We start from the raw sequence: 23,445 nt of genomic DNA, 5'->3' as shown, positions 1-23,445 counted from the left end.
AATTACTCTTCTTTTGGGATTGCTAATTGGATACTTTAAGGTCTAATTACAGACAGATTTACCTTTCTGGCAGGCTTCCCTATTTCATACAAAACATACAGAAAGAGAATTTGCAAGAGTTATCTTCTTCCGCTGGGCAGTTCAAGTGCTGCACTTTATTCATCATGTTGGCTTCTGCAAGCTACAATAAAAAAGAACATCAAAGCCAATAGGCCCAGCTTGTCATCGAAAAGGCAAGTGAGACCTATTGGCTTAGCCAATGCTTGTTCTTTGTTTTGGTGGCCTTTCTATTAATATTTCCTTCTGCTTAAGCCTAGTGTGGCCATGCAAGGTCTTCATTTCATAATATCTTGCTGCATTCGTTGGTTTGCAAAGCACAGAACATGCAGTTTCTGCGTGGGTTACCTGGTTGGTAAGTACAAGTTACCAAAGGTGAGTCTACGTTGAAATCACTGAAACTGGTTTATCTATAAGGGAAGTGCTATTTAGACAGAGTGGCAGCTCCCTCGCAGCTCAGACTATGGCATCCATTTTGCAAAGTCTACCAGGCTGAGATAGATAATAAATTGTTTCATTGATTTCTCAAAGTCATGAGAAAAGGTAATCAAATCACAATGGAACAATTTACAGCAATAAAGTCTGTATAATTCGAGTATCCTTAATTCCAGAGCAAAAGCTTGTGGGTGAGAGAGATCAAGAAGCTATTGGTGTGAAATCTGTACGACCCAAAAACAGTAGGTAATGCTGTGAGATAGAGGAACTTGAGAAGCAAGCAAAGAATGATTATGGAAGAGTCAGTTAATAACAAGAATCCAATAAAAAAAATATTAAAGCAGAAAACAATTGTTTTCTCCGCTTCCTCCCAAGTCTACTTAGGTAGGGGAAAAGGTTTCAAGGCAACCTTGTACTTACTCCACACAGTCAACGTGGCAGATCCATTGATGGCACCCTCTGAGTTCACAGCATAGCAGGAGTAGTTGCCAGCATCTTGCAGAAACACAGGCGTAATCTGCAGCCCACCAGACTCGAGCAGGATAAACCTAGGAATCCGAACAGAGCCGCTGGCTAAGATCCGGTTACCTGCAACACATAAGTACAGAAGCTCCTAATCAAAAATAGGTGAACAAACCACTAAGCAAAATACATTTTAAATGGCATTTTAGACATTTAGAAATACAGCAAAGATACAAAATAGCGTTGGAGGACAACTAAAATATTTGAAATAGAAAGTCAGAATAAATCTGGGGACAACAGAAACATTTCAGTGCCCTATAAAAAAAAGCCACATATTTGCATGTTTTTTTATTCTTTTGCATTGCACTTAAACACGAATATAACCCAAAGCACTTTTCAGGTTACACAGTAGGGATTAAACACTACAGGTGGCATTTTCAAGGAAAGGGTTTTAGGTATCTTTGGAAGGGGTTAACATTGTATTTTACTTTTTTGTTTTATAAAGTGATGGGTCTTGATCTTATGCCTGCAGCTAGTGAACCTCCTGTTCACCATTGTTGATTTCCTGTATTGGGGCGGTTCCACCAGTGCCTGGGTGGCCGAGTGTGGGTTTTAAGGAGGTATCTAATGCTTAACGTGTCTTGTAGATGGCATGGAATTATTCTGTATAGATCTGTATGCACGTGTATGAAGTATTTTGAATTTCAGGCAGTGTTTATTTAAGTAAATGTTTTTTATGTTGCAGACCTGTCATCAGTGGCCCCATTAGAGCACAGGGAAACCGACTTCGCGGGTGGCTCTCAGATTTATTTTCTGGTTCAGCTACATGGCCAAAGTGTTTGTAATTTAACAAAGTCATGGTTTCGAATCACCGACCAATGTGGATGTCACTATGAAGTCGTGATCGTAGTTTGACCGTAGCTTTGAGGTACCAGAATCGATTCCTGATCACGTAGTATTGATAATCGATATGTTAGGATTAGCATGGTGTCACTAAACTCACACTGTAGACATGCATAATTAGTATTTACGGTATTTTCTTTCACTTAGCTTCATGCCACGTTACGCTATATGAATACCATATTATGGCCCTCTTTAGTATCGTACATGCACAGGCCTTATTCTCCCTTAGCTCTAAAGGCCCTGCTCCTGGGAAAGAAACCAACTGTTGCAGAAACTGCTGTTTCAGCTCGGTAGGCTCGGCAAGGTCGTAGTTAGCCGAGGAAGGGCCGATAAGCACATTCCGGGAGGGGTGCAGGGTGGTTTGTCTCTGAGAAGACAGAAGGGAGTCACCCGTCTGACCTTGCTGCCTGAGCGAAATCAGGAGCTCTTTGTGTGCCTTATATGGGCTTTCCTATTACTGTACTAGCTTGTACCAATTTGTATTTTTCCATGTTAGGCCATGCCGGTGCCAACGCAATTGTATATATGTGATGTGCTGACAATGTGCCAGCAGTCTTCTTGGCGGACCTTTTGGGTCAGGTCGCAAGGAGCTCCTCTGGCAGAGTTTGTGTTTGTCTAATAAACGCTTGAACCTTCTACACTGCCGACCGACTGCTTATTTGTAATGATAAGGGACTTGGTAATGTAATGATTATTGTTGGGAGGGGATCATATATTTTTCGGTACTTCAGTTGGCGACTCCGCCGGGACTCCGCGTTGGGGTCGTCCCTGTGTAGCCACAGGCGACGTCGAAAGGGGTCCTCTTGATCGGGAGAGTTGCAGACCAGACGCATAAGAAATTGGGGTTTTGCTCTGCCCTCCCGATCCGGAGGGCTTCAGCTGCTAGTAACCCCACGCCGGAGTCCTTCGGGTGCAACCCGAGAACCTACAGCGCTGATACTGGGCAAACGTCGGCAGTGAAGAACGTTCCGGCAAACCTGCGTGCACCAGGTGAGTGTTGTGTCTCGTTATATGTTGAATTGCATATGTAGATTTAAATAACGGGATTTAAGCATTTGGTGGCCCATGGTCACGGAGAAACTCTGACTTTGCATTAGTTGGCACAGAGAGGATTTGGTCGGAGGTTCGACGGGGGCAGTGTGGAACTGCACGTGCGAACGCTCTGGGTACACTAAAGATAAGGATTATACGCCTAGGGGAACTGCGGTTCCTGCTCGGCCGGACTGTTCTCGGGAAAGCCGATGGTTGAGATTGGGTAGCACCCGGACAAATCTGGAGCGGCGCTGAAACGCGGGCTTAGCCAGAACAGTTCGGGAGGTGAACCATGAATGCTGTCGGATGGCCTGTAGACCGGTCTGTGGTTTAAAACCTGTGTAACCATCTTTAGGCAGTCTGAGGACGAGACTGTTGTTGGTCGTGTTTTTGCAGCCTTTTGAATAAATTAGCAGAAGAGTTCTCCACGAGTGGGAGCCGACGGGCTCCACTTTTTCGATTGCAATTGCAGGAACTTATGTGTCACGTTTTACGTTTGTCTGATGTATAAGGAAAATACGGATGTGAGGATGATGGGTGTCATGGCCATGAGAATGAAAGCGTAAGGATAACGTGATATTTAATTTGTTGAATTTGTACTAACGGAGAAATTCCTTTTCAGCCAGAAACTAGATAATACAATATGCCGTTCCTTAGCAAATTGTGTTTTGGTTGTGTCCATAGTGAGGAAGGGAGGTTAGACGAGAGTCAGCCGAACCCCCCAGAGGGGACACCTAGCCACTTTATGTATTGTAAGCATGGTATTGGCCCCCTCATCTTTAACTCTCTGTGGCATAAATACACTAAGGACAATATAGAATTACAGTGGCCAAAAACAGGGTCTTTCGATGAACAAAAACTGGCATATTTACAAGAACGTCTTTTTATTAAACGCAGCCGGCAGTCGATGTTCGACACCCTTAACAAATGGCAGAAAGAAGCTAAGAGACGACGCATTCGATCTGAAAAATTAATGAAGATAGAGCAGGGACAGACTATTACTCAGAAGGCTATCGCATATGACAAAAATAAGGTAGAACAAAATATTGAAATTGCAGACAGGCGGTTTAAACTGCAGGTAGACCAATGTTATGTAGCCAGAGAAGGGGCGGAAGATGAGATTGAGGAATTGTTAAATGCAAGGCCTCCCCCACCATATGCCCCGGAGCGTATATACCCTGCAATACCTGTCCAGCCAGAAGTTAGACCACGGGCATCTGCGCCCGAGGAACGGGGCTCCGTTATCAATGAACAAAATAACGATGTTTCCTCACCTCAAGGTGGGGCCTTGGCTACGCTTGTCCCCGAGTCTACACAACTGATCACTTCCCCTCAGACGCACTTGAGTCTCCCTATGCCGGAGATATCCTCCCCCCGAGCTTGTATTACACCCAGAGGGTTTGACCCGACCCCGAGGGGAGCTGTAGGGGGCCTAGATGGCAAGCGTTTGTTCACTAGAGCATCCGTAGAATATGGCGAAAAAGAAGCATTAGGAGACCAGGCTGTCAAGTGGGTGCGGAATGAAGTATATACCCTGATTGACATATGGAGTACTGTGAAGGATTTAGAGCCAGTCATGCAACAACATGTGCTATACGAAATGTCCAATTCGCTCATTGGGTATTGGGAAATAAGCTTTAGGGACGGGACAGCCCCCCAGATCCTGTATACTATCAGAGATTGGGCCCATAAATTTAGCCTAACACCGGAAGAAGTATTTAAGAATGTAGACACTTTGGTACAATATCGCGACAGATTATTCTTGAAAAGTCCACAGTGGACTACGCAATACCCTATGCGAGAAGTACACCCAATCTATCATCCCGAAATCCCCGAACAACGAGATGGTAACCAGGCGATCATACGACAAGGGGTGGCGGCTCGGTTCCAGGAACAGTGGGTTTATACCCCATGGAAAAGAAGTGAAGTACTGGCGTTGAAATCTCAGCTGCCAGATCCCCGAAAGAATCCTACTGCGTACTACAAAGAATTGACCGAAGCAGCTGCATCCGCTGTAATGACTTTAGCCGATGTTGAATTGTTCTTCGGACTGCTAGTACCGGTTGATATATGGCGACAGGTGCACGATTCTAATCATGCTGAATTTGGTGGCACGTGGGAAGAGTTAAGGGGCTGGGACCAGGATCGCAAACCAGGGGACAAACCCAGAGTGGAAATAACTTCTCTTCCAGCGAAAATAATAACTTTCATGCATACTCTGATCCCACCCCGAAAAGTCGATTGGGATAAACTGTCCGCCTGTAGACAAAAGAAGGACGAAAGTGTGTCCGACTTCTTTACCAGGTTCGAAGAGGTTTTTATTGATTTTAGTGGACAAGATTTGGCCACAGAAGGGGGCACAAGGTTGTTCGTTAACAGGTTCGTTACGAACCTGGCTCCGGAAATTTCAGCACGACTGGAGGCGGCAGAGAGTACCTGGACTACCTCTTCCCCGTCTGTAATACTCAGCATGGCCCAGTACTACGAGCATAGAGAAAATGAAAATAAGGATAAGGTGGATAAAAAGGTTAAGGATCTGAAGACCCGAGTACTGTTACAGCAAGTGGTTCGAGGGCAAGGAGGAGGTAGAGGTGGTCGGGGCCCAATGACGAGAGGGGCGGGGACAGGAAGGGGTTCAGGAGGAGCCCCGTCAATAGGCATCAACCAATGTTCCTATTGTAAAGAGGAGGGACACTGGAAGGCTCAGTGTCCATACTTGGCCGCCAGAACGCAGCAAATCGCGGACGAGGTAGAGGACGAGGGGGCCCCGACCGAGGTGATATGCATAGAGACGAGTACAGAGACGTTCAACAAGACAGGTCAGAAAGGAACCACTTCGATAACACCCAACGCAGACAATACTATCATGGTGACTATGCCGAAGGGAATGATGATGAATATGCCCCAGCATAGGATAGCCAGGGACAGAGGGGGGGCCATGTGTCAATTCCGGTCAATCAGAGGGGACCCTACATCAGAGGGGAAGTGTTGGGGACATCTGAAAATTTTCTAATTGACACAGGAGCAATGAACAGTTCCGTTGCTCGATCATTGGTTCCAGGGGCAGCTCTGTCCGGGCAAAACAATGTTTCGGTGGGTTTTTCCGGAGTCCCCGTTGTAAGCCCCATCTCTAAACCTATCCCCTTTACGATTGGTCCAGCCACTATGGACACTCCTTTCTTATTGACATCGAATTGTGGGGAGAACCTGTTGGGATTGGATATGCTGAAAAGATTGAATGCTACTATACATTGTTCTGCGGATGGGGTCTATTTAACTATACGTCCCTCTGTAACACCTGTTAAACAATGTTTTACGAAAAATGAACGACTCCCACCGGAGTTCGATGGCGTCCCAACCTCCCTTTGGGCGACAGGGGACGCAGATGTGGGTGAACTGGACATACCCCCAGTTCACATCACGTTGAAGCAAGGCGCTAAACTACCACGCATCCCACAGTACAAAATAGCACCGGCGGGGGAACGGGCTTTATTGCACATCATCCAGGAACTGATTGACAAAGGGGTTGTAGAGGAAACAAACGCCAATATTTGCAATAGCCCGATCCTCCCGATTTTGAAGAGGAACCATGACCAAGGGGAGATGGGTGCTGCCTATCGTTTTGTGATTGATTTGCGAGCCGTTAACAAAATTGTGGTACCACAGTATCCTGTGGTGACCGATATCACTACCATTCTCACCATGATCCCTCCGACTGCACAGTACTTTTCGGTCATTGACCTGAAAAATGCTTTCTTCAGCATTCCTATCCACCCTGATAGCAGACAGATCTTCGGATTTTCAATATCCGGACGCAGCTTCCGCTTCTGTCGCGCTCCTCAAGGCTACACTGAAAGTCCGAGCATATACAGCCAGGCTCTGAAGGCTCTGTTGGATGACTTAGAATTGCCGGATGGCAATGTCCTCTTGCAATATGTAGATGACTTACTCATTGCATCTGACACAGAGGATGGATGTAAAAAAGCTACGGTTAAATTGTTGCACCATTTGGCTGTCAAGGGGAACAAGGTATCCTTATCTAAATTTCAGTATTGTCGAAAGGAGGTGACCTACTTAGGTCATCTCTTATCGAAGGAGGGTAGACGACTAACACCTGAACGTATTGCTACCATTTCTAACATGTCTGTACCTTGCACGCAGCGTGAAGTCCGCGCTTTTCTTGGCATCACATCTTACTGTCGCCAATGGATACCTAATTTTTCACTTCTGGCTAAACCTTTGTTGCATTTGACTACCAAAGATGTGCATGAACCCCTACCCTGGACGGATGAATGTCAGCTCTCTTTTGACTCTCTAAAAACTGCTTTATGCTCTGCCCCTGTTCTGGGTACTCCAGATTATCGTAAACCTTTTGTACTATATGTACACGAGGTCGACGGTTGTTCATTATCTGTTTTAACGCAGGCCTTTGGAGGTAAGCAAAGACCGTGCGCCTATTTGTCAGCAACATTGGATAATGTTGCAAGAGCACTTCCTAGCTGTCTGAGGGCTACGGCTGCAGTAGCGGTGGCCATCCGGCAGTCAGAAGGACTCGTTTTAAATTCCAATTTGACTGTAATGGTGCCGCATGCAGTAGACACCTTGCTAAATAAAACAAAAACGCAGCATCTTACGAGTGCACGCCTTACTGGGTATGAGCTGACCTTATTTGCACCACATATTACGATTACTCGATGCGCAACATTGAACCCAGCCACATTGTTACCACTCCATACGAGTGAACAGGACACTAATTTACATGATTGCATATATCGCACAGAGGAAGAGACCAAGGGTAGAATTGACCTCACAGACACACCCTTGGATCAGCCCCAGGGAGAGCTATATGTGGATGGTTCCTGTTTCAAACTGACAGATGGCACAACGACAGCTGCATATGCCATCACGACTCTGAAAACAGTTGTTGAAACACTCAGACTACCCCACCGATCAGCCCAAGCTGCTGAACTTATGGCCTTGTTACGAGCCTGTGAGCTGAGTGAGGGACTAGAGGTCAACATTTACACGGACAGCCAATACGCCTTTGGCGTAGCCCATAGTTTTGGGCGGCTGTGGAAAGAAAGGGGTTTCCTTACTTCACACGGTCAGAGAATACAGAATGGGCAGCTGGTTTTGAGGTTGTTGGATGCTCTCACTCTCCCCAAGAAAGTGGCTATTATCAAATGCAGTGCTCACAAAGTAATTGTGGATGAGGTAGGAGAAGGCAATGCTTTTGCAGACCAGGTGGCCAAGCAGACAGCACAGTCGCTGATGTCACCCATGTACGTTCATTCCTCTACTAGATGGGTGGGGGGAGACTGTGAATTATTTGATAATACTATGGAAAGTGTCAGAATACTACAGAAGGAAGCCACCTCAGCGGAACTAGAGAAATGGGAACAAGAGATAGGGAGATTGGATGAAAATAATTGTTGGATCGATTTGACTGAAAAACAAAGATGGCTACTGCCCAATGCATTAGTACAGGCTGTGGTAACAATGGCGCACGGACCAGCACACATAGGAGCAAAAGGTATCTGTGGGATCTTAGATCCAGTTTGGAATAATCCGAATATCCAACGGACGGCTGTCCGTTTGGTCCAATATTGTATGGTCTGCTTGCAGCATAATCCAGGAAAAGGAGAAACTGTTTTAGCCGGGAATTTCGCACCACCTGCATTGCCTTTTGAAGTGCTCCAAATGGATTATATTCATATGGACCGCGTCAATAATCTCAAATATGTACTGGTTGTAGTTTGTGCATTTAGCAAATGGGTTGAGGCATACCCTACTAAGGAGAACACAGCATTGGCAACTGCAAAAGCTCTCCTGAAAGAGTTTGTGCCTCGCTTCGGATTGCCTCGCTTGATCTGGTCGGACAACGGGCAACATTTCCATGGGGCCCTTGTGCGGCATATCTGCGAGGGCTTACACATACAACAAAAGTTCCATGCTGCCCGACACCCCCAATCAGCAGGGCTCGTGGAAAAATACAATGGCATTCTAAAATTGAAAATGGCAAAAATAAAGGAGAGCACGGGGTTGAACTGGCCTGACACTTTACCTCTAGCCCTTATGTCTTTACGTGTCACCCCGCACTCACGTTCGGGTCTCTCTCCATATGAGATACTGTTTGGAAGACCTGCTAACGTGTGGGGGGTACCTCGACCTCGTTCTTTTGCAGATATTGAATATCCTATGTTGATTGATTACCTGTATGCTTTGACTAAAGACCTTCGTTCTATTCATCAGCAGGTAGCTTCTGTACTGCAGCCACTGCCAGAGGGCCCCGGTCATCGTTTACAGCCCGGCCAGTGGGTCCTGGTGAAAAAGTTTGAGCGAGACACCAGCTTGGCTCCTAGATGGTCTGAGCCACGGCAGATTTTGTTGGCCACCCGGACGGCGGTTAAAGTGGATGGCAGAAAACATTGGATACATGTTTCGCATCTGAAACGACTACCACTTCCACTCCCCGGTGAGCGGTCACGTCCAGGGGAAATTCTAACACAGGAAACTGAAAGAGCTGATGCATTTGTGCCCTTTTCTGACGCCTGCGAGATTGAGCAGAGGCTACGGGAAGGATCGGCGAGATCAGATGACTTGGTCTCCACTGAAGTTGCAAGTGAGCGTGCAGTAGCGTTGAATTCTGTTTCAAGTACCCCAGACGACCAAACGTCACCAGTACGGAAAACCCCGGGTGTGCTCTTTTCTGACCCTGAAGTGTTGGGTCGTGAGCGATATAATCTTCGGCCCAGAAGGCCGACACACGGCGCCTCAGACCACATTGTCAGGAGATAGGGAAGGACTTCATTGCATAAGATAGGGTTTGCTAGACTACCGGTCTGAGCGCTGAGCGAGACACTGGACTGAACTCGTTGAGAGCTGGAACTTTTCAATCATTGTGCTCTGTTCAGAAAGAAGATTCTGTTCAAATGGATATGGCTTCTACCTTGGAATAGGGATACGAGTCTGCCTGTGAGACTCTGACGGACGCAGGAACGAAGAAACCCTCTGGCAGGTCGGACTGCTAGGCCTATCTCTGGACTTTTAGCTAGCAATGTACCCTTTTGGTCGTGTAATCCTAGAAGAAGAGTTTCCTATTGCGCCTAGACGCATACCTTTCTATGAGCCAATGTTTTCCACATGGACCACGAAGGTCAAAATAGCTTTTGTTGTAACTATAACTGTTATAGTAGCTGTGTTCATGAGTCTGTTTGTATACCTAGAACATAAATACCCCTTACAAAAGTTTTTGCCCACAACTGCCGCACCTCCCGAGCATTTCCTGTTTACCCTAGCGCCCCACAAAGAAAGACATCGCCAAAAATATGCTAAAAATGTATTCATAGAAATGTTGCATCAGACGCACAATGTTACGAACGCCACGGATTGTTGGGTTTGTGGACTCCTGCCTACTGTGGTGCGCAATCATGATCTATTTCTCTCCCGCCCTCTGTCTTATCTAGGTAGTTGTGAAGCATGGTACAAACTGTTTCTGGCGATATACCGGCATGGGAGTGAGCATTTCAGGGATCTAGATGTCAATGAGCACAATATTATTCTTGATTATGTTCGAACGCACTATGCTTATAATAGAACAGGACATGGGGATAAGGTGATAATTGACCCACAAGGATGTATACAGCTGTATTTAGCGGTAATGAACAAAACTTGGTTGAAAGATGAACTGTATGATTTTAAAGACTTTAATGCCACTCAATACTTTCAGATTTTCATCGAACGAAATGTTACCAGAGACCGCACTGTCCCCATTCCTATTTTGAATGTTTCTGCAGGATTTTGTGTGCAAGGGATAGGTAAGGTACAAATGGGGAATAGCATCTGCAATTATACCTATCGACTGCGAAAACGTATTAGCCCTCCTTTGATTACTCCCCACAATGTGTACTTCGTGTGCGGGGAACATGCATACACTTGGCTACCACGAAACTGGGGGGGACGCTGTTATCTGTCCTTTCTGTTTCCCCCTGTTTATGTGGCTCCCTCCAACTATCATAAAACGCATCAGTTATACCCGATGCGGTCGTATCATGGGAACCCAGCCGCTCCAATCACAAGCACACCGATAGCAAGCTTCACCGAGGTGACCTCGAGCCATTCCCGTAGTTCACTCTTACACAGAGCACGTAGACAGCTCGATATGACTGAAGTTGATCAGACAGATACTTCATTGCAGCAATTTACAGATTTCAGCAAGGGTCTAGTACCCTTTTGGGGGCCTATTTTCAATAGTAGGGAAATTAGGAGACTGTCTAGAATAGTGGAGAATGTCATTAATATCACTACTGATATTTTAACTAACCTAACGGTGGAAATTCAGGCTACTCGCCTTGTAGCGCTTCAAAATCGAATGGTTCTAGACGTTATCTTAGCTGATCGGGGTGGGGCATGCCGCGTCATCGGCAGTTCTTGTTGTGTATATATTCCTGACTCCGCCCCCTCCGTCCATCTAGCCATCCAGAAACTGCATCGCATTGCTTCCGAAATGCATGTTGACAATGGGTCTTGGTCATTGTCAGGTTGGTTTTGGGGACTTCTGGCCACATGGGGATGGAAGGTAATGTTAATTTTAGGAGGAGCTGCTGCCATCATTTTCACATGCTGTGTCTTGATGCACTGTGGTCCAGCCTGCTGTTCTTACTGTGCTTCCCGTATCACCACTCTGTGTGTTCCATCCCCTATCGCTGTTAAAGCCCAAATGCTGCAGAAAGAGGTACATGGTATGATGATCATCGATGAAGAAATATTTGAGGAGTAGATGTCTGTTATCATTTAGCGCCACCACGCTAAAAGGAGGGTTTGAGGTACCAGAATCGATTCCTGATCACGTAGTATTGATAATCGATATGTTAGGATTAGCATGGTGTCACTAAACTCACACTGTAGACATGCATAATTAGTATTTACGGTATTTTCTTTCACTTAGCTTCATGCCACGTTACGCTATATGAATACCATATTATGGCCCTCTTTAGTATCGTACATGCACAGGCCTTATTCTCCCTTAGCTCTAAAGGCCCTGCTCCTGGGAAAGAAACCAACTGTTGCAGAAACTGCTGTTTCAGCTCGGTAGGCTCGGCAAGGTCGTAGTTAGCCGAGGAAGGGCCGATAAGCACATTCCGGGAGGGGTGCAGGGTGGTTTGTCTCTGAGAAGACAGAAGGGAGTCACCCGTCTGACCTTGCTGCCTGAGCGAAATCAGGAGCTCTTTGTGTGCCTTATATGGGCTTTCCTATTACTGTACTAGCTTGTACCAATTTGTATTTTTCCATGTTAGGCCATGCCGGTGCCAACGCAATTGTATATATGTGATGTGCTGACAATGTGCCAGCAGTCTTCTTGGCGGACCTTTTGGGTCAGGTCGCAAGGAGCTCCTCTGGCAGAGTTTGTGTTTGTCTAATAAACGCTTGAACCTTCTACACTGCCGACCGACTGCTTATTTGTAATGATAAGGGACTTGGTAATGTAATGATTATTGTTGGGAGGGGATCATATATTTTTCGGTACTTCAGTTTGAAAGGTCTCTGTCACATTTAGGTGGGGTAGCCCCACTGAAGTGTCTTTGTTCTGAAGGCATGTTTTAGGAGTGGGGCTTTCTGTATCTTTGTGATCGTAGTTTGATGGTAAAGTGAAAGGTCTCTGTGCCACTTAGGTGGGGTAGCCCCACTGAAGTGTCTTTGTTCTGAAGGCATGTTTTAAGAGCGGGACTTTCTGTATCTTCGTGATCGTAGTTTGACCGTAGAGTGAAAGGTCTCTGTGCCACTTAGGTGGGGTAGCCCCACTGAAGTGTCTTTGAGCGTCTTGAGACGAACGGATCCCTCGACCCCTCACAGTCCGGCTTCCGAGCCAATCACAGCACCGAGACCGCCCTCATCGCCGCCACCGATGACATCCGAACCCTGATGGACAATGGAGAAACAGCGGCCCTCATCCTCCTAGACCTCTCCGCGGCTTTCGACACGGTCTGCCACCGCACCCTAGTGCAGCGTCTCAACAACGCCGGAATCCAGGGGAAGGCACTGGAATGGATCATCTCCTTCCTCGACGGAAGAACACAGAGAGTCCGCCTACCACCGTACAAGTCAGAGGCCTCCGAAGTCATCTGCGGCGTCCCCCAAGGATCATCTCTGAGCCCCACCCTCTTCAACGTCTACATGAGCCCCCTCGCGGCCATCGTAAGCAAACACAACCTCAGCATAATCTCCTACGCCGACGATACCCAGCTGATCCTCTCCCTGACGAACGACCCCGCCGCCGCCAGAGCCAACCTGCACGAAGGGATGAAAGAGGTAGCCGAGTGGATGACGACCAGCCGCCTGAAACTGAACTCAGACAAGACGGAGGTCCTCATCCTGGGCTCCTCACCCTCCGCCTGGGACGACTCCTGGTGGCCCCCCGCCCTGGGCACCGCACCCAAACCGACAGACCATGCACGCAACCTGGGCTTCATCCTGGACTCCTCCCTCTCCATGACCAGGCAAGTCAACAACGTCTCCTCGGCGTGCTTCAACATCCTACGCATGCTACGGAAGATCTTCTGGTGGATCCCCACCGAGACCAGGAAGACCGTCACCCAGGCCCTCGTCACCAGCCGACTGGACTACGGCAACGCCCTCTACGCCGGGACCACCGCCAAGCTCCAGAAGAGACTCCAGCGGATCCAGAACGCCTCAGCCAGACTCATCCTCGACATCCCACGAACCAGCCACATCTCCGGACATCTGAGAGACCTTCACTGGCTCCCCGTCAACAAAAGAATCACCTTCCGCCTCCTCACCCACGCACACAAAGCCCTACACGACCAAGGCCCGAGCTACCTCAACAGCCGAGTCAACTTCTACGCTCCCAAACGCCACCTCCGATCAGCCAACCACGCCCTCGCCGCCGTCCCCCGCATCCGAAGAGCGACTACAGGAGGAAGGTCCTTCTCCTACCTGGCCGCCAAGACCTGGAACTCCCTCCCTCCCGACCTGCGCCTGACCCAAGACCACCTCTCCTTCAGGAAGAAGCTGAAGACCTGGCTGTTCGAGCAGTAGCGGCACCCCCCCCCCCCAGCGCCTTGAGACCCTACGGGTAGGTAGCGCGCTCTATAAGTGTCAATGATTGATTGATTGATTGTTCTGAAGGCATGTTTTAAGAGCGGGACTTTCTGTATCTTCGTGATCGTAGTTTGACCGTAGAGTGAAAGGTCTCTGTGCCACTTAGGTGGGGTAGCCCCACTGAAGTGTCTTTGTTCTGAAGGCATGTTTTAAGAGCGGGACTTTCTGTATCTTTGTGATCGTAGTTTGACGGTAAAGTGAAAGGTCTCTGTGCCACTTATGTGGGGTAGCCCCACTGAAGTGTCTTTGTTCTGAAGGCATGTTTTAAGAGTGGGGCTTTCTGTATCTTCGTGATCGTAGTTTGACTGTAGAGTGAAAGGTCTCTGTGCCATTTAGGTGGGGTAGCCCCACTGAAGTGTCTTTGTTCTGAAGGCTTGTTTTAAAAGTGAGACTTTCTGTATCTTTGTGATCGTAGTTTGACCGTAGCTTGAAAGGTCTCTGTCACATTTAGGTGGGGTAGCCCCACTGAAGTGTCTTTATTCTGAAGGCATGTTTTAAGAGTGGGGCTTTCTGTATCTTCGTCATCGTAGTTTGACGGTAGAGTGAAAGGTCTCTGTGCCACTTAGGTGGGGTAGCCCCACTGAAGTGTCTTTGTTCTGACGGCATGTTTTAAGAGTGGGGCTTTCTATATTTTCTTGAGGGAAAAGAGGCTTTGTGGAGGGATATCAGTGATGGGTCAAAGGACTTCCAAAGGTGGTAGTACTTGCCTCGCTAATATGCTAATCTATCTAAACATAGTGTGTTCCATGGCCATGGAACAACTATACATATTTTCCCTGGTAGGATTGTAGAGGTAAGTTAGAAAATTGAGAAAAACTGTACTTTTTGCTCAGTGTCCTCTGTACCTGTTCCACATTAGTTGGAACTTGAGCCTGTACACAAACTGGACTTGAGCCTGTACACAAACTGGACTTTTACTGTTTAGTTCAGTGCTGCTTCTATGTGGTTTGACACATGATTCCATGGATTTTAGCACCCACAAACTCGAAGTCTAACGTTACCAGCTTTATGCAATGGCAAATGAATAGTGCCCAGGAGGTTGCACTGGTTGAACTGGAGAGAATTTTTTTTTGGTCTGCCTAGGATGAACATCACTGTTCTGCTTCGACTGAGGCACATGTAGATGTCTTCCACGCAATGGGAGATCTTATTGAAGCATCCGTTGATGTTTTTATAGCTGACGGACACTTCTGACTCTTCATCCAGTGAGGGTCAATCAGTATCAAACCAGGTCTTTTGCATGAATCAAGAACACATACAGTCTTGTTTTGTCAGCTTAGCATGCAGGCATACAGGACTGTGTTGATATTGAAGAGAAACGGTCACAGTTCCAAGCAGTATTGTATCTCAGCGGTCACGCCCTCTAATGCTGAGAGGATGTTGGCCATTACGATTTCCTGATTCCCTTTGGTAAAGAATGAACAGATCCAGTTTAGGGCTGTGCGAGATACACCGTCCAACATCATAGGTGGTTCAGTATGATCTGGCGGTTCATCATACCATAAGCAGCTGAAATACAAAGGAGACAGACCTTTGGCCATGATTTGCCTACAAATACAGCAGGTCCTCTTTAACATTTGAGAAGGCATTTTCCACTCTTATGGAAAGTCTGAATTCCAGGTTCTGATTAAGGTTATGTGTTTCCAAGTACTTCGGGAGTTTCATTTGTTGCCTAGCCTTCCAGCATAATACTTTTAAGTAGGCAATTTGAAATGTACCAGTGTTTGGTTAGTGCCATGCACAAGCATCTTGGTTTTGGGCAGTAAGTTGATTATAGTCTATTTTAATGAATTGGCAATCACACCCTGAAAGATCAATCAATACATTTGAGAACTCTGCAGGTCCAGCCGATGCTTCGAATAAAATGTTTTTGAAAGGCAACCAAGAATGGTTCTGCATGCAGTGCTTGACTGTGGCAATTCACCTTCAGTACTTGAGAAAGGGCTTGGTGCCTGAGGTTGAGCTGATGACAGATGTGATGTTGAGGTGAGATTGGGGAGTGAGGAGATGTCCGCTGTTTTTTGGTACTTGTGGCTTGGTGTTAGCTAACTTTGAGTTTAAGAGGTATTACCGGCTGCATAAGCCTGCTGAAAAGAGTCCAGCATATTTTGAGACCCTCCTGTGAAGAGATCCTGCAGTATTTTCTAACGCGCTTATGGCGCCGCACAACTAAATGTAAAATAACATGGCATCTCCATCCTTTTAGTCACACATCTTTATCTTCTAGCATGCACCTTGCAAAATGTTTGTTTTTCCTTGGCCTGGGCTTGCCACCAACAATGTTCTAACTTTCTGCCCAATATGTTATTTGTATTTTTCAACATGTTTATTGTATTTTCCAGCGTAATAAAAATTAAAAAATAAATTAATAAATAACAACAGGTACCCTCGATCAAGTATCTGAAGTAAAATCCCCACAATTGTATCAGAAATCGTTCTAACAGCAGTTGAAGTAGGACTGCTGTCACTGCATAGTGTAGTCACAGGCTCCCCTCGCATATCCCAAATGTGCCCTGGTTACGTATGTCACCTCCATCACACCGGGCAAAGTACACCCCCCGTTATCACAATCCAAGCACCATAACTCAGACCAACTGAACACCCATGAAGAGAGAAGGCAGGAGAGAGAACTACCATCACAAATGTCCCCACAGACTTTGCACAGTAAGTTAGCCATCTCCTGGGTTTTCTCACTAGAGTATCTAGCTAACTCAATAAGGAATGCTTCATATTTCCTACTGGCCCTGGATCCGCTGAACGGCTATAGAGCCCACTTGGCTGTGCGCCCTGCCATGGCTCATCGACAGAGGTTTGCACAGTTCATAACTATTGGTGCCTAAGCAGACTTCCAGACTCAAGGGTTGGTTCATCTTCCATCTAGCAATTTACTAGAATTGTAAAGCCTTGTACTTGATCGAGCACCACTTTCTTATTTCCATCATTCCCGATCAGACCAAAAACGAGGAACTTCAGTTCCCAAAAGAACAAATAGGTGCTAATTACTGGGATATTTAGAATGGAGTATATAAGGCAAAGCACCAGCGCTATCTCAGATAGGGCATCCATTCCATAAGAGACAATGAAAGTTCTGCCAGTCTTTTGAAATTTGCCAGATTATCATTCAAACCTTAATTCAAAGCTCTAAATTGTTCAGTTTCTGTGATCGGCAATTACAATTTGAAAGGGCTCAAAAATGTGTCTTGCGAAGTGATCTACCGAGCCAAATAGCTTTCAGACTTGCCCTGCGACACTTTCAGCAGAGAACTATTTCGGGCCCATCCTTCCAGCTTCATGTTTCAGGGGTGAGAATTGTGTTTTGTCCTAGTGACATCAAGGAGTGGTTGACTAGGTGGGTTGGGGGCATGCTGGCTATTTGTGTGAGCGCTTCGTATGTACAAGAACTAATGTAAATCTGGCATACAAATGTTTCACATCAAATTTCCGTTACTGATGACTTGGGGCCTGATTTAGATCTTGGCGGGCGGGTTACTGCGTCACAATGGTACGGATATCCCGTCCGCTGATATATAAATCCCTTTATATCCAATGAGATTGATATTTCGGCAGACGGGATATCCGTCACTATTGCAATGGAGTAACCCCTCCACTGAGATCTAAATCAGGCCCTAAGACACCAGAAGAGGATAGCGATTCAGTCCCCCAAAGCCAGCAGGTTCAATAAATGCAGCATCTGCCAAAAACTGGTGTAACCCAAACTATTGCCTAGTCGTGAGCTAAGAGAGTCTGAAATAAGCTATACCTATGGTAAATAACACCGCAGAGTCCATTGAAGCTCCTTGATGTAGCACACTTGTTTGTAAACATCCTTCCTCGTGGTCAATGCATCTGTTTATGGCATCAACCACTTGTTCTAAAACAGTAAAACTTACAGACCTCGATGGCTTCATCTGCATTTCTTCTTACAAGAACCGGCTGAACAGACGTGTTCTTCATTCTGGTGCTGGCCAAAGGCTAATAGAGGTGTGCTAATGTGTACATGATTACAATTAGGCCATTCCGCCGTGGAACAGACATAATTGGACCTTGCTCTGGCAGCATTTGATGTTTAAGCGAGTTGCTTAGATTAGAAAGTACAAATATTTAACCTCTGGGACTGGCAAAGTCAGGCTTTGGACCTTGAGTTCACTCCATTTCATTTCAGATTAAGTCTGCATCGCTGAATTAGCATAGACAAAATCAAATCAAATCCTGTAAGTACTTTCATTATCATTCAACATGTTGGCCAAAGGGGCAGTCTTCAGTAAGGCAATGGCTTGGAGCTTACAGTAACAAAATATGTAAAAGTGAGGCGGCAAACTAGGGATACCCTTTAGGGGGTGATCCAGAAAAAAGTCCTCTTACCTAGTCTTACCTCATCACTAATCACCAGCAATTTAGCTGTACAGCCTGCTGTAAAGGGCTATACTGGCCATTAAAGGCCGGCTCCAGTGTTAAAGGCCTGAGTCAAGAGCAAGGACCTTTAACAAGGGAGTGGGGCTTTAACGGTCGGTATAGCCCATTAAAGACAGGCTATAAAGCTGTTAGAACATGGTGAGAGGATGTGGCCTAACAGCTAGGGCTGTCGACCTCGAAACTAGGGAACCTGGCTCGAGTCTCGGCAGGGATGCTCAACAACCTGTGATTCTGGGCACATCACGTAATCTCCCGTACCTAACAGCAACAAAAAATGAATGTGTCCATCTGTAATGGAACTAGTGCTCATGTAACGCATTCTGGTACCCTCAGGTCTAGTTTGTGCTACATAAAAAAACTCCCCCTCCTCTCCAAAAAAAAAACATTCCACCCCACGAGGGCAGAATGTTCTAATTAGTAAAAACAAAGGCCTCATAGAACCCGAGGGGTATGAAATCCCCACAAGCTCTCTGAGGCTTTTGCTCACAGCTGTTGCTGTGACTGTTCTACAGCTGACAGCTATGCGCAGGGCCACAGCTGTTAGCTTTTGACCATTCACAGTGAAAAGAGGCTGAAATGAGCCCCTGGTTCCCCCTGGCTTGGCTGAACTGCTTTTTGTAGTTCAGCCAAGCCAATGAGGCCCAGTAGCTGAGCAGCAATCTCCGTCCTGCCTTCCAGTGCTCAAGTGACTCCGAGCTAAGCAGCAGGAAGGATCCGGTGTGCCCTTAAGCACAGCCTCTTCCTTTTGCTTTCCCCTGCCCACTCCATGTATTTTGGAGAGGCAGTGAAAGAGATATGCAGAGGCTGTTTATTAGCACTTTGAAATGTTGAGTGCAGCTGGCCTACACCAGTTAATGTAGGGTACTGCTGTTCCATTTTCTTTAATGGAGCTCTTAACATTCCAACAGCAGGCTCTAAGGCTATATCAAAACATTGGAATGTTGAGAGCTCCATTGAAAACAATGGAGTGATCCGGGCTTCTAATGGCCAGTAAAAACCCGGAGCTCCAACATTTCAAAGTTGTCGTTCGCAGCTGTTGCTGTGAACAAAGGCCTCAGGAGCCCAAGGGGATTTCAATCCCTTCAGGCTCTGTGAGGCCTTTGTTTTATTAGTTAGAACATTCTGCCCTCTAGTGACGAAAATTTCAAATAGCCTCATAGCCCTCCGTATTTGGGCTATGCCGGCATTAAAGTCCCTCTCTCTTGTTAAAGGCCCTCGCCATCAGATCGGGCCTTTAACGCTGGAGCAGGCGTTTAATGGCTGGTAGAGCCCGCTACGGAGGGCTCTAAGTCTATTAGAACATTCCGCCCCAAGACGGCAGAATGTTATAATTTGTAGAACAAAGGTCTAATGGAGCCCGCTTTTGTTCACAGCAATAACTGTGAACAACCAACATTGGAATGTTGGAGCTCCGGGGTTCTACCGGCCAGTAGAAGTCCGGAGCACTCCATTATTTTCAAGGGGGTTCCCAACGTTCCAATGTTCTAATAAGGGTTCCCGAATCTTCTTTTGTTTGTTGGTCTTGTCGGGTTGTAAAACACATTTGTACAGCACAACTATATTTATTGACGCGCCATTCACTGCGGAACGAGGCCTAACCTCAAAATGGTGGCGTAGAGTGCAAACTGGGGAGCGGTGATCTAAGAACAGCGGGGATGTGATGGGAAGCACAAACATGTGGGAGACTGCTACTAATGCAACAAGTGTGGCCTATTTGAAAAGCTTCTTCTTAAAGACACCAACGTCAACTACTTGAAGAATCTGTCAAGTATGGAGCTTGATCCTAAAAAGGAAGTCTAGGGAGGACGAGGAGAAATTGTTTTCCTCTGTTGAAAACGTCCAGACTCCGTTGACAACGAGCGCTGTCACCAGGATTGATTCAAAGCTCTGCAACCCTATTCTATTACCTGCGTTGTTGTCTGGCACACCGCTATGACCATCACCTACCCAGATGGAGCTTGGACGTATGTCTCGTATCTTTCTCCACTGCTGACTCCCTCCTGTGGACTCCCTGCTCTCCCAGGCCTTTTTCTTTTTTTCTCCTCTCTTTTCTGTGGATCTTGTTTTTCATAGTCACTAATAACTCTTGTATTGAATTTGTAACCTCTCTGTAACTAATGTGATCATTTTTATAATTTATAGCACAATGTTTTCCTTATGTTAAATGCTAGACCTAGGTTTTTGGCCGATGCCTGGTGGAGCTACCTGATAGCTATAGAGGAGATGGTCCCCTTGGCCGTCACATACCCAGCCAGACCTTCCTTCGTCTCGCCTTCACTTTCACCCTCCCGCCGCTTTAGCCTACCTCCTTTCCCTTTCTATGCTCCATTTTTTCGTCCCCTATGCTTTTAAAATGTTTTTCCGTTGAGACCTAGCTATTTGGCCGATGCCCGGTGGAGCGGTAGGCTCCCCCTCGGCCGTCACCTACCCAGCCGGACTTTGGGCAGACTCTACCTCGTCTCTCCACCCTATTTCCCTCCTACCCCTTTACCCTACCACCTCTCTTCTAAGCTCCATTTATCTTGTGTTTATGCTCTTGAAATGTTTTTATAGAAACTAATGTAACTGGTAACTGATGTAATTTTGTAACTTTGTGGAAACCTTTGTAAAGCACTCTGATACCTCCAGGTCTAGCCAGTGCTATATAAAACTCAAAAAAAAAAAAACCACTCTCCCCCCAATAAGAACATAAGGTAAAAATCATACTTACTCTTTTTCCAGGTGATAGCTGGCTTGGGCGCCCCGGAAACCTCGCAGGTTAACGCTGCCGTCATGCCGTCAGTGACTGTAGCATCCAAGGGCGGCCGGGTGAACGTGGGCGGAAGATCTAAAGAGGATACAATCAAGTCAATAAACATGCTCATTGAATTAGTTTATCAGGCAGATCTCTTGACGAGCTTCTGTGTAAGTGCTTCCCATCTACCCTATCAGGGCTCATCAGGGGGAACTGGGCTGTATGGCAACACAAAATGAAAACCTTTCAGCGAGCCATGAACCCATTACTGCTCACTTCCCTTGAATCATCCTACATGCAAAGTCAGAGGCGCTTTCATCGGCAGACGGCTCACTCCAGGAGGAGGAGGCGGCGGCGGAGGAGTGGGGCCGCTAAGCCGCAAACTGAAATAATGAGGCCAGTTTTCATCCTTCACCAGGGAAGGCCACATCTATTAAATGTTCATTTTTAGAATTTGCACACATTTACTTAAAGCATTGAAGACAAGAATAAAAATGCATACAAACTTCTGAATGGCTTTTATTTTAAGATTTCCTCAGTGGAAGAGACTGCCTTTTAGTTAAGGCGTCTTGAAGAATACAAGTAAATTACAACATAAAAGGAGATAATTAGAAGGATGCTAACGCATCACACAAGACAACAAAGATGCTGTTGATTGTGCCAGAGGAGGACAGATTAAATGAAGTATGAGGAAGCCAGGTCTGGAAACAGAAGTAGCAGCAGTCACCATGCCAATGCATTCCTCCCACCATGAGGAAGCAGAGGGGCGGGTACAGCACTCACAAGAGTGAAAGAAAAGTGCTGAAGGTGGATAAATGCTTGCCAGAAACACAGTAGTATCAACAGAACAAGGGGAACCTGAGCATCACTAGGGACCGGAGGTGTAACTATAGCAGAAGCAAACAGTGGTCCCTAACCTTAATTAAGACAGTGATTGAACCAAATGTTTTATTTACATTTAGTCCCAGAAACAAGAAGAGGGACTCAGAAGCAAAAGCAAGAATTGGCAATTCCCAGACTCGGCAATTCCCAAACTATTGGCTGTGTCAATGTGAATGTATTTTAGCCATGTTGTCTAGCAGCACATCTGCTGTTCAGCATGGCTGAAAGTCCCTGAAAGCCCAGAATCACAGAATGTTGGACCGAAGCAGAGTCTCTTCACTCCCCAAGTTGAGTATATTGTCCTTCCCCTCCTAACACAAAAAAGCACTATGACGTGGCCTACGCTGCCCAGATCACAGCACTTATTTCAGTGACTTTCAGCCATGCTGAACAGCAGATGTGCTGCTAGACAACATGGCTACAAGACATTCACATTAACAAGGCAAATAGCTTGGGCATTGTAGAGATCTAATGGCTTTGCCGATGCTTGTTCAATGTTGACAGGGTTTTGCTGAACAAATGTGGAAGTGATAATGACAAACAGTTGAGGAGCTTTGAAGTGAAGCACGGATGTGGCTTAAAAGCCAGAGTTGCTGTCAGGGAAACTGGGAGACCAGATTCAAACCTTAGGGTAGGAATCACTTACGCTTCCCCTTGCGTACGACAATGAATGTGTCACTGTGTAATGTAACTGGTGAGCACTTATAGCGCTCTAATACCATCGGCTGGTGTTAGCGCAATGGCAAGATGGAGACGGAACAAGCACTCCAATACCATCCGTCCGTGCAAAAAAATTAATGAAATCAGCAGCAACGAGGGAGCTAGTGGGGGGACAGGTCAAGAAGGGAAGCAGGAGGGTATGGGGAAATGGGCAAGTAGCGATGGGAGATGGAGGGAGGAAGCAACAATGAAAGGGTTAAAAAAAATACCTAATTGGAGCAGGATTAACAACAAAAATGAATGTGTTACTGTGAAATGTAAATGGCAAGCCTTTAAAACACTTCAATACCATCAGCTCATGTTTGCACAATGGCAAGACAGAGGACGGAAAGAGCGCTCCAATACCATCGGATTGTACAAAAAACAAGTGCCTTTCGTGTTTTAACAACTTTTTAAGAAATGCATTTATTTCTGTACACATGCATGCATTTTACGTGTGTATGTGTACATGTGAGACTGCATGAAAACACATGTACTTCTATGGATTGCTTGAAAAGAAGAATATAATTGCTCTGCAATGCAGGAGCAGTGAAAGGAGACATGTACTAGTTCCATGGGCTATGGGAGGGCCGCACACAAGAAGAGGGCATGGCGACCACATGCCATGATGAATGGGATCAAAGTAAATGAGAGCAACATTGAAATTTACCAGTGGTAGGAGATGGGTGGCCTGTAAGCCCACAGATAGA

The 23,445-nt window shown here is 46.3% G+C and overlaps 1 protein-coding gene across 2 annotated transcripts in view; it reads right to left on the bottom strand.

Annotated features, from left to right (window-relative positions):
* Positions 1-23,445, bottom strand: part of SDK1 (sidekick cell adhesion molecule 1) — a 2,171,476-nt gene that overhangs the window by 629,036 nt on the left and 1,518,995 nt on the right. For both annotated transcript variants that reach the window (XM_078665001.1, XM_078665002.1), the window contains exons 10-11: positions 21,131-21,247; positions 913-1,080 (exon numbers count right to left, since the gene is read on the bottom strand). In XM_078665001.1, the coding sequence (XP_078521127.1) occupies positions 913-1,080; positions 21,131-21,247 (285 nt within the window). The remainder of the gene's footprint in view (positions 1-912; positions 1,081-21,130; positions 21,248-23,445) is intronic.

This window comes from Lissotriton helveticus, chromosome 10 (genome assembly GCF_964261635.1).
Source record: "Lissotriton helveticus chromosome 10, aLisHel1.1, whole genome shotgun sequence".
NCBI classification, from domain to species: domain Eukaryota; kingdom Metazoa; phylum Chordata; class Amphibia; order Caudata; family Salamandridae; genus Lissotriton; species Lissotriton helveticus.
This window is presented reverse-complemented; position numbering and strand designations above follow the sequence as displayed.